The sequence below is a fragment of the Hypanus sabinus genome, chromosome 2 (genome assembly GCF_030144855.1).
Source record: "Hypanus sabinus isolate sHypSab1 chromosome 2, sHypSab1.hap1, whole genome shotgun sequence".
Classification (NCBI taxonomy): Eukaryota; Metazoa; Chordata; class Chondrichthyes; order Myliobatiformes; family Dasyatidae; genus Hypanus; species Hypanus sabinus.
Window position 1 is genome coordinate 12,956,618 of NC_082707.1, and position 12,298 is coordinate 12,968,915.

A 12,298-nucleotide genomic window follows, 5' to 3' on the forward strand; every position below is an offset into this window, starting at 1 on the left:
CAGCAGAATCAGTGACTCCTATAAAAGAAGAAACAAAGCACAAAGAATAAATGTATGACAGATGAAGTCAAAAATCTAATGGAAGATTGGAGACTGAAGACGACTAACCCTATGGAGTATAAGTTCTTATATAAAAAAGTTAAAAGCTTAGGTCAAAAAGCCAAAAAACAATGGTTAAACCAGGAATGTCAACAACTAGTAAGAATCCCTATTATTGATCCAAAAAGGGTACATCAACAAATCAAGAATATCACTGGTAAAAAGCCCATCTGTTTTCAGGTGGATGTTTGAAAGCAAAGGGCAATTCCATTAACACGGGAAAAATTAGATTATGAATAGAAAAACTGAGTATAGTCAGGAATTATTTGCAGACGATCGAGGGGAAAACCAGAAATTAAGAAAAACATTGAAGGTCCAAGTAGTTTAAAATCTGAAGTTCGTAAGGCAATAAATAATATGAAGGTGGAACAGGCATGAATTAATAATAGAACAAATTATAGCCTTTGAGGATATTGGAATGTTGACATTCATGAGACTGGAATCATATCAGAAGAGGTGAAAAAATCAGTATTCATCACTCTTCCTAAGAAGCAATAGAATGTGAATTACATGGGACTATAAAATTAATGAACCACACCACTAAGACACTTCTAAGAATTTTGATGACAAGAGCTAAACATAAGCTGAAATGGTAAAGAAGCTGAAAGCGGTAAAGAACAATGTGTCTCTGTGAAAGACATAGGGTCAAGAAACACGATGTTGGTGTTAAAGACACTATCAGAACGAGAAATTCAAATGCAAAATGATTAGTTTGTTTCTTTTATCGACTACACAAAAGCATTTGATAATGTGAAGCAAAATAAGTTATTTGTAATATTGCAGGAAACTCTAGATCTAGATTCGGAAGTACTCTGCCTAATCAAAAATCTGTACTGGGAACAAACTGCTGCTGCAAGAATAGATGGAGAAGTCAGTCATTTTACGAAAATCAAGAGAGGTGTTCGACAAGGCTATGTTTGCTCCCCTGATTTGTTTAATGTGTACAGTCAAACAATATGACAAAAAAATAAGAGACATCTTGGGAAACAAAGTTGGCGGTGAAAACTTTAATAATTTCAGATATGCGGATGACTGTGTTAATTGCAAGTAGGAGGAAGGACTACAAAACTTAATTGATGTAGTTGTGAAGAAAGTGGAAACATGGATCCAACTAGATATTGTAAAAAGACAGACTATATGGTGATATCCACAAAGAAGGAGAATCCTATCTTCAAGCTGAAAATAAACGGGGAAAACATAAAACAAGTACAGAGGTGTTGCTACTTGGGAAGCTGGGTGACATCAGATTGCAGGTGCGAAATGGACATCAAATGAAGAAAGGGGATGACAAAAGAGACCTTTACAAGAATGAAGAGTATACTGACGAATGCTAAACTAAGCTTGACAACCTAACTCGAGGTACTGAAATGTTAAGTTTATCGAGTTATGTCACAGGGATGAGAATGTTGGACAATACCTAGTAACATGAGGAAACGAACTGAAACAGTGGAGATGTGTTTCTTGAGGAGAATGTAAAGAATATCATGGATGAAGCGAATATCTAACGAGGATGTCATGCACAGAGCAAACACAAAAAGGGAAATAATGTTTGAGATCATGAAAATACAAAGTAACTTGATTGGACATGTGGTTAGGAAAGATGAATTATAATGCACTGTAATGATGGGAAAGATTGAAGGGAAGAAAGCAAATAGAAGGGAAAGAGAAATTATAATGGAGACAGCAACCAGAGAACTGGAACTGAATAGAAATGAATTGATTCACTTGACCCGAAACAGGAGTGTGTGGGCCACGATAGTCAAAGCTCAAAATGGGCATGGCTCCTGCTGATGATAATGATAATACTGACTCAATGTCACCAGAAAATATCACCGACAAAAAACAATGTTGAAGGTTGTTTCCATAGATTTGTATTAATTATTACTGAGTCGATTATTACAGAGCGACCGAAGAACAGTTTTTGTTTTTATATACTCTGACCTTGTTATCGTCGGACTTGCAATTCTTGTGCTTGCGAAATTGGCTGTGCATTGCGAGTAATATAGAGAAAAAAATCTGGGACGTCCCTCGTCCTCTGCTCCGGGGCCCACTGTGTCAGCTTTGCTGGAAGACGGTTACTGTGTGAGCAATTGATATCTGGAACTAATTGGTTGTTTGAAATAACCAACAATCAGCATATGCCCAGAGGTTTGATCACTTCTGGGAGCGCCTGAATCCACGAAGGCAGTTAGATTTTCTGCCAGAGCAGAAAATGCAGGGCAAAATTTACATAGAAGCTGTGAAATATATTTTATTCCTCAGTGAAATACGAATTTGATATCTGCTATTCATGTTACCTATTCTGACGTGTAAAAATGTATTGGATTGATCGTTATGGTACCGTTCTTATATTCTAAGAACAGATGTACGTAAGGTAGAGAATGATAGGTCTTGACTAGACATTCCATCAAATGTTATGGGGAGAAAGATGAGAACTGGATTTGAAGAGGGTATTAAAAAAATGATCCGCCATGATTGAATGGCAGAGTCGACTCGATGTGCCAGATGGCCTAATTCTGCTCCTAGGTCTTATGGTTAAAGAAGAAAGCTATTAGATTTTATAATTCTGACGTGATATATGATTGAATTTGGAAGGTGCATACTTATATAACCCCCTCTTTATTATGTGCATCTTTTGGGCAATACATCTAAAAAAAACAGAATGTGCTGGCATTTGGGCGGTTCCAGAGAAGATTCACCTGTAAGATACCTGGAATGAAAGGGTTATCGCATGTGAAGCTTTTGTTCACTGTGTACTTACCGGACTTTGGAAGTTTGAGGGGGTTCTTATTGTAACTTACTAAAAATTTAAATGGCCTAATACTGCGAACATGCAGACGATGTTTCCATTAGTGTGAGGTGGTGGGCCAGGGGACCCAGCATCTAAGTACAAGAAAGTCACCTTGGAGATGATAACACGTTAACTTCCCTGGTGTATGTCGTGCTCATTCCTTCAGACGGTTGTGGAGGCTATTGTATTTTAGGGTAATAGGGGTGTTAAATATAACGGAGATAATGTAGCAGAATCAGACATAATCAAATTGCCGAAAAGACTCATTATGTGGAATAGCTTAACTGGAGTGCTCTGTATTATGGTCACATGCTCTCGAACATTTATCCCACAGTTTTGGCTTTGAAAGCTTCCGACTGGCGCAGACGATGATTTTTGCCATTGAAGAAATAAATCGTAATGAGAAACTCTTGCCGGGGATCACACTGGGATATGAGATCTACGATGACTGTTCATCCCCCACGATCGCCACTGAAGCAGCGCTAGAGTTGATCAATGGAGAGAAATCTATGGAATATCCGGAATGTAGAGGCTCTTCTAAGGTCGCTGCCATTATTGGCTGCGATAAATCTACACACTCAATCGTAACAGCAAGAGCAATTGGATCATTTGGGGTTCCGCTGGTAATGTATCAAATATTTGACAGCATTTGGAGTCTACCGATGAAGTCACTTATTTGCACAAACATAAAAATGCGATTTTCATGTCAGGACACAAAGGACATGAGGATCTGACTTAATTTCAACTAATCGTAAAAACACAGTAAAATGCTACTTTAGACCTTTAGATTTTATCATAGTCTAATAACGCCAGACTTTGTTTATGCTCTCCTCATAATAATATATTGTACTTTCTCAATTTTAGCCTTTGTTAAATTTTGTTATGCTGGATCACAGAAAAAAGAACATGGCACAAAATAAGCCTGAACTATTAATCGGTGTTTCTATTGAGTATGCAACATTCATATTTATCAGATCTCTGCACAATCATGTACGCGTCTGAAAGCATCTGAAACGCTTTTGTCATCAGCACCAACTCTGGCAATCTATTTCAAGCCACATCCCTTTTTTTCCGTGAAAAGTTGCCCATCGCATTGCATTTGTCTTTAGCTATCTCACCGTAAATGAGTGTCCTGTGGTGTATAAGTAAGTTGTTCATGAAAAATTGCATATTATGGCACTAACCTCCTGTTGATGCTGTTATTATGTTGTTTATATCTCATGCTGCATTCTCATGCTGCATTTTATTACAGATACGTGGTATATAAGGCCATTCAGAATGAAACACTATTGGTGTATCAGTTAAAAGTCTGATCCAAGTATTGAACAATTTATCTCCTTCTCTGCAGATTAGTTACTACTCCACTTGCTCCTGTCTCAGCGATAAGAGAGAATACCCCACGTTTTTGAGAACCATTCCCAGCGACCAGTACCAGTCCAAACTTCTCGCTGAATTGGTGAGAACATTTGGCTGGACTTGGATTGGAACGATAAGAAGTAATAACGATTACGGTAATTTTGGAATGCAAGAGTTTGTGGAACATGTGGAAAACTTTGGGGTTTGTATTGCCTACTCTGAGTCTTTTTACAGGACGGACCCGCCAGAAAAAATCAGTAAAATTGTTAAGGTGATTAAGCAGGCGTCTACTAAAGTAGTCGTGGCCTTTGTCCAAGGTGGTGATATGCGAATTTTGTTGAACGAGATTTGGCGTCAAAATGTAACCGGTATACAGTGGATTGGAAGTGAAGGGTGGGTGACAAGAGATCTTCTTCCGCCTTCAGAAAGGGCAATTTATCTCGCCGGGACAATAGGTCTAGCCACACACAGGACAGAGATAGATGATCTCAGAGATTTTCTTCATAACGTCCATCCTTCTAATTTTCCTGGCAACATGCTGGTAACTGAGTTTTGGGAAACTTTATTCACCTGCGCTTTTACTACAGACAACGGGACAAGTCCGGTAACTTCCTCAGGTATTATTCGGCATTGCTCAGGGAAGGAGAAAATCGATGGAATAGAAAATAATTATCTTCCAGCGAAAATGGATGGGAGCTCGTACCACGTGTACAAAGCTGTCTACTCGATCGCTCACGCACTCCACGATCTGTTAAACTGCGAAGAAGGAAAGGGTCCCTTTACGAATAACACCTGTGCACATGTGCCAAACTTCCAGCCGTGGCAGGTAGGGTTCTACTTCCTTTACTGAATCAAGCGCCTCAGTGTCTCATGGACAGATATGTTTACAGTTGAAGTTGATATTGTTCAATTTTCCTGTGCATTCAAACACTCCCCACTATACATTAGTCACCATTTCTGTTTATGACCGCTAAACTTTTGTTCTCAGAAAATATTTCATATTTGTATTTCATAACCTATCCGGCACAGTCCAAGGAGTTGTACCGATCACACAACCTACACAAAGATCAATCAAACAATTCGCTCCCACGTTCCACTCCATTTTTCTGTCATCCATGCACTTAACAAGGAATAGGTTGGGGTGTCCCTGTCAGAACGTGCCATGCACGTACAATACATTGGGTAAAACAATATTTACCAAAAACGCCCCGATGCTGTCTTCCAATCTCCTTAACATTTTGCTATCTCGTATTTGTCATTTGCAACCGGATCAGAACTGATTACAATTTTCCAAGTGTTGTCTGATGACAGCTTACTTGTACGCCTGTATTTGCATTCTACGATCCGGTTAAAAATATGCTTCCCTTGCTTTCTTCCGCTCTAGGTGCTGCACTACCTACGCACAGTGAATTTTACAGCCAAGACGGGCGAAATCGTATACTTTGATGTAAATGGAGACCCAGTACCAAGATACGAATTCGTGAACTTGCAAACGAATTTGAAGGGTCGAGTTGACATTATAAACATTGGGTATTATGATGGCACGGCTCCGCCAGGACACGAACTGATGATTAATGTCGGGGATATCATGTGGAGCACGAAGGGAAATACGGTAAGGCCCTTCATTTACAATTCATTTACTTAGGCGAAATGAAAATTAGTTGTACGCTTGGGATCTGGGTGATATTAGCGATAGATGTGATTATTGAAAATAATGCTCTTGCTTTTCAAGGGATGGCCTTATTCAAACATACATTATATAACCTTAAGGGAAGATGTAGAAATGGTTTGTGCAGTAGGATCCTCAAACAATTTGGTGCACACACGAACTATGAGAGTGATCAGTTGAAAATAATGGAATTGGACATTTTTTTGTTTCAGTTGTTGGTGAATCTCCTGCATTTTCTGATCTGGAAGGATTCTGGAGGTCAGGTCTCTCGATATTTTCAAGGTTGCATCATATAGGGATTTGAATGTAATCAGGGGTGGTGGCGAAGTGGCAGATCGTATATTTGACGTGATCTGACTGACCACGAACAGCAATGTGACAATATCTTCTTTCATTCAGTCCTTGCGAGACACAACTTTCTACTCTTCCCGCCATGACAGTTACATAGCTTTAAAACAGTGCTGCTGAATGCACCTTTGCCTTGTATGTTAACTACATAATGTTTGCGTAGAATTGGAACGTACTTTAATTCTCTGTTGCTAATTTGGTCCCAGTGCCACGAAAGCTCATTCATTGCTAATCCAACTGCTACATAAGATTCGAAAAAGCTTCAGAAGCAATTTTATTTCACAATTTATATGGAACGAAAGGTAAATCCATGGTACGGGACGGTGTGCTGTGGATGTGGGTGGTGGGTGGGTTGGATGGCGATGCTCGTTACAGAGTAGGCGATGCTCCTGTTTCAAGGTACGAAATTGGTCAAAAGAAAAATCGAGTTTAATGTCATATGCAAAGCTGCAAGATGAAACAGCATTCCATGACCGGTACCCAGAGTATGCTCGGAACCACTAAAAGGCCTGTTTACAGACATTTTTAATCACGCTCTCTCCCAGGGCAGAGTGTCCTTCTGCTTCAAAATATCAGCATCGTACCGGTACCTAAAAATGATCAAAGTGAGATAGACAATAGACAATAGACAATAGGTGCAGAAGTAGACCATTCGGCCCCTCGAGTCTCCACCGCCATTCTGAGATCATGGCTGATCATTCACTATCAATACCCAGTCCCTGTCTTGTCCCCATATCCCTTGATTCCCCTATCCATCAGATATCTATCTAGTTCCTTCTTGAAAGTATCCAGAGAATTGGCCACCGTCTTCCAAGGCAGTGTATTCCACACCTCCACAACTCTCTGGGAGAAGAAGTTTTTCTTCAACTCTGTTTTAAATAACTGACCTCTTATTCTCAATCCACGCCCTCTGGTACTGGACTCTCCCAACATCTGGAACATATTTCCTGCCTCAATCCTATCAAATCCTTTAATTATCTTAAACGTTTCAATCAGATCCCCTCTCAATCTCCTCAGTTCCAGTGTGTACAAGCCCAATCTCTCCAATCTCTCTGCGTAAGACAGCCCTGCCATGCCAGGAATCAACCTAGTGAATCTACGCTGCACTTTCTCAATTGCCAGAATGTCCTTCCTTAAACCTGGAGACCAAAGCTGTACACAATATTCCAGGTGTGGTCTCACCAGGACCCTGTACAAATGCAAAAGGACATCCTTGCTCTTGTACTCAATTTCCCTTGTAATAAAGGCCAATATTCCATTTGCCCTCTTCACTGCCTGTTGCACTTGCTCATTCACCTTCATTGACTGATGAAATAGGACTCCTAGGTCTCTTCGCATTTCTCCCTTACCTATCTCTACACCGATCAGACAATACTCTGCCCTCTTGTTCCTGCTTCCAAAGTGGATAACTTCACATTTATTCACGTTGAATGACATCTGCCAAGTATCTGCCCACTCTACCAGCCTATCCAAGTCTCCCTGTATTCTCCTAACGTCCTCTTCGCATATCACATTGCCAGCCAGTTTAGTATCGTCAGCAACCTTGCTGATATAGTTTTCAATGCCCTCATCTAAATCGTTGACATAAATCGTAAAGAGCTGTGGTCCCAATACAGAGCCCTGTGGTGCCCCACTAGTCAACTCCAGCCAGTCCGAGAAACACCCATTCACTGCTACCGTTTGCTTACTATCTGGCAACCAGTTTTCTATCCATGTTGAAACTCTGCCCCCAATGCCATGAGCTCTGATTTTACTCACCAATCTCCTATGTGGCACCTTATCGAATGCCTTCTGAAAATCTAGGTACACTACATCCACCGGCTTACCCTCGTCTAACATCCTTGTTACACCCTCAAAAAACTCCAACAGATTAGTCAAGCATGATTTGCCCTTGGTAAATCCATGCTGGCTCGGCCTAATCCTATTACTGCCATCAAGATATGCCACTATTTCGTCCATTATTAAGGACGACTGACGTTAGGCTAACAGGGCGATAGTTCTCCGTTTTCTCCTTCCCTCCCTTCTTGATAAGTGGGAAAACATTAGCCACTCTCCAATCTTCAGGAACTGATCCTGAATCTAAGGAACATTGGAAAATGATTACCAATGCATCCGCAATTTCCTGAGCCACCTCTTTTGGAACCCTCGGATGCAGACCATCTGGACTCGGGGAATTATTAGCCTTCAGTCCTATCAGTATACTCATCACAGTTTCTTTCCTAATGTCAATCTGTTTCAATTCCTCTGATATCTTATGACCCTGGCCCATCCATACATCTGGGAGATTGCTTGTGTCCTCCCTGGTGAAGACAGATCTAAAGTACGCATTAAATTCTGTTGCCATTTCCCTTTTTCCCATAACAGTTTCTCCCAATTCATTCTTCAAGGGGCCAACATTGTTCTTAACTATCTTTTTTCCCTTCACATGGCTAAAAAAGCTTTTGCTATCCCCTTTTATATTCCTGGCTAGACTGAGCTCATACCTGATTTTTTCTCTCCGTATTGCTTTTTCAGTTAAGATCTGCTGTTCCTTAAAACTTTCCCAATCATCTGTATTCCCACTCATCTTAGCCCTTTCATACTTCCTTTTCTTTAATGCTATACAATCTCTGACTTCCTTTGTCAACCACTGTGGCTCCTTCCCCCTCTTTGAATCCTTCCTTCTCATGCCTGAATGACTGGTGTTCTATCGCAATCACCTCAATAATAAGCACAAGTTTTGAGAGGCTGGTCAAGGACGACATCTGCAGCATGCGGCCACCCACATTGGACCCTGTACAGCTCGCCTACCGCCCGATCGACAGATGATGCAATAGTCACAACTCTACACACCGTCCTTATACATCTAAAGAAGAAGGACGGTAATGTGAGAATGGTGCTCTTGGACTACAGTTTAACATTGAACTCCAGGCTGGACTGCAAACTCAGAGACCTCGGCCTTTACCCTGCATTGTGTACCTGTATCCTGGACTAGTTGTCAGATCGCCAGAAGGTGGTAAGTTTTGTCTTGACACAGGCGCCTTATAGGGCTATGTCTTAAACCCCCTCCTTTACTGTCAATATAGGAATGACTGTGTCGCCACCCACAGCTCCTAGTTGCTAATTGAATTGGCTGGCGATACTACATTGAGTGAGCTAATGTGAAATCATAATAAAGCAGCCAAAAGAGAAAAAGTCATCACCCTGACACAGTGATCTCATAGAAAAGCAGAAAACGTACAGCACGCTACAGGCCCTTTGACACACAATGCTGGGCCGAACATGCCTTTACATTAGAAATTACCTATTTTCCTAGACTCCATGCATCTGTCCATCAACGTCGCTGGCAGATCATTCCACGCACTCACCACTCTCCACGTAAAAAAATCTTCCCCCTGTCATCTCTTCTGAACCTGCTTCCAAGCACTTTAAAATTTGTGCTCTCCATTTTAGCCCTGGGAAGAAAAAAACACTTCCGACTATCCACAGAATTAATGCCTCTCATCATCTTATACACATCAATCAGGTCACCTCATATCCTCCGTCACTCCAATGAAAAATTACCCTATTCTTAGAAGGCATTCTTCCTAAAGCGGGCAACATTCTTGTGAATCTCCTCTGCACCGTCTTTTATGCTTCTCATATTCTCCCTAACGTGTAAAGAAAACGACATCTTCCTCAATGTCGAAAAGAAAACAAAGGAGTTGGTTGTGGACTACAGGAGGAGTAGAGACAGGCTAACTCTTATTAAAATCAATTGTTCCAGTGTTGACAGCGTACATCTTTAAGTTCCTCGGCATACACATCACCGAGGTTCTCACGTAGTCTGTACAATCCGGTTGTGTGTTGAAAGAAAAAAGCACAACAGCGCCTCTTTCACCTCAGATATTTGAAGTAGTCTGGCATGAATCTCAAAATCCTAAGGACCTTCTCCAGTGACAGAACTGAGACCATCCTGACTGGCGGCATCACTAAATGGTATGGGATCTCTACTTCTCTCACCCCAGATACTGCAGGGAGTGGTGCGGACAGCACAGGGCATCTGAAGATGTGAACCTACCACTTAGGACATTTACAGAGACGGATGCGTAAAAAGTGCCTACATGATCAGTTGGTCCACACTCACCTCAACCACAAACTGTTCTAGCTGCTACCATCCGGTAAACGGTACCTCAGCATAAAAGCCGGCTCCAGGACAGCTTCTTCCACGGGCCATCAGACTGATTAACTCACACAACTATATTTCTGTGCTATATTGATTGTTATGTTGTACATAATATTTATTCCAAATTGCAATAAACTGCACATTGCAGATTTGGACGGAAACGTAACATAAAGGTTTTTTATTCTTATGTATGTGAAGGATGTAAGAAATATAGCCAATTCAATTCAAAACAAATTAATTTGTAATTTTAAAAGTATTTGAGGAAAATACAGGTCGGATTCGGGGAACTTTTGTGGACTGAGAACAGTATAGGAATAGATCATATTTGAACATGTGCATAGAGATATTAACGACTAATAAAGCAAATACAGTCTGGATATTTTCTTTTGCTTCAGATCCCCAGAGCAATTTGTTCAGAACCCTGTCTTCCTGGAACAAGAAGAGTCAGCCGGAAGGGGCAGCCGATATGTTGTTTTGACTGTACTGATTGCCCAGATGGTGAAATTAGCAACGTCACTGGTAAGTGTTGAGCTGCACAGTAATATCTATGCATTCGCCATTTATGTGCTCACACGCGTTGTCTCATAAAATTATCAATTTTCCAGATGCCACGGATTGCATCAAGTGCCCCTCGGAATACTGGTCCAATCAGGCAAAAACCCAATGTGTCCTCAAGAATGTTGAGTTCCTTTCCTTTCGAGAACTTCTAGGGTCTGTATTAGTTACGCTTGCTCTTGTGGGAACGTGTCTTACATTGGCCACAGCTGCAATTTTCTATTGGTATCGAGAAACTCCTATGGTCAAAGCGAACAATTCCGAGCTCAGTTTCTTGCTTCTCTTCGCCCTCCTGCTTTGCTTCATTTGCTCGCTCGCCTTCATTGGAGAACCATCCGACTGGTCTTGCATGTTGCGCCGCACAGCTTTCGGAGTTGTGTTTGCTCTCTGTATTTCCTGCATCTTGGGAAAAACCATTCTTGTATTGGTGGCCTTTAAAGCAACTCTTCCTAACAGTAGTGTGATGAAATGGTTCGGTCCCGCGCAGCAACGTCTGGGCGTCTGCCTCCTTACATTTTTGCAATGTTTAGTTTGCATGGTCTGGCTAAGTGTGTCACCTCCCTACCCCCTGAAAAACATGAACTATTACAGGAACATCATTATTCTGGAATGTGACGTTGGCGCGTGGGCCGCCTTTTACGTAGTGTCGGCCTATATTGCTCTGTTGTCAGTCGTGTGTTTAGTGCTTGCATTCTTTGCCCGGAAACTCCCAGACAATTTCAACGATGCCAAGTACATCACCTTCAGCATGCTGATCTTTTGCGCTGTTTGGATAACTTTTATTCCAGCCTATGTGAGCTCACCGGGAAAGTATACCGTGGCTGTTGAAGTGTTTGCTATCTGGGCATCGAGTTTTGGTCTGCTTGCCTGTATTTTTGCACCGAAATGTTACATTATCTTACTAAAACCGAACGTTAATACAAAGAAACATATGATGGCTAAAGGGGCATCACTGTAACTACCAGAGTACGTTCATATTCATTTAGTGTTTGTGTGTGTAATTCTGGATCAGTAAACGTAGTTATGATTATTTATTTTCGTGTATCAACAGGTTACATCTGTAACAATTGACATCTGGTGTTTTAAAATATTTTTTGACTTTCCCCAAAAAGGTTGGATTGGTTTGTGGGTATGCCTGGATATGGAATGCGACCATGCTAATCTTTGCCACATGTTTATTTCCACGGTAATGTGATGTTAGATTTAGTTTTATCGTGGCTTGATGATTAAACATTAGCCGTCGAATCTTCTCTACTGGTACTGATCTCAAGTTTACATTAAACACATTCTATCCAATACAACAGCTATAAAATGCTAGAGTGTCTCAACTCGTCAG

General features: G+C 41.1%; 1 protein-coding gene across 1 annotated transcript; it reads left to right on the forward strand.

Annotated features, from left to right (window-relative positions):
- The first annotated feature begins 3,246 nt into the window (after positions 1 to 3,246).
- On the forward strand, positions 3,247 to 11,920 carry LOC132403069 (extracellular calcium-sensing receptor-like). Its single transcript, XM_059986334.1, has 5 exons — positions 3,247 to 3,513; positions 4,239 to 5,072; positions 5,631 to 5,858; positions 10,803 to 10,926; positions 11,013 to 11,920. Exons 1-5 carry the CDS (start codon positions 3,259 to 3,261, stop codon positions 11,918 to 11,920), a joined length of 2,349 nt encoding a protein of 782 aa, XP_059842317.1. The 5' UTR covers positions 3,247 to 3,258.
- The last annotated feature ends 378 nt before the right edge of the window (positions 11,921 to 12,298 follow it).

Excerpts from the sequence above, each read along its gene's own strand:
- LOC132403069 (XM_059986334.1), top strand. The coding sequence starts at position 3,259 with ATGATTTTTGCCATTGAAGAAATAAATCGTAATGAGAAACTCTTGCCG. Across the intron at positions 5,859-10,802 it reads GGAGCACGAAGGGAAATACG|ATCCCCAGAGCAATTTGTTC; the intron begins GTAAGGCCCTTC and ends CTTTTGCTTCAG. Across the intron at positions 10,927-11,012 it reads TGAAATTAGCAACGTCACTG|ATGCCACGGATTGCATCAAG; the intron begins GTAAGTGTTGAG and ends TCAATTTTCCAG.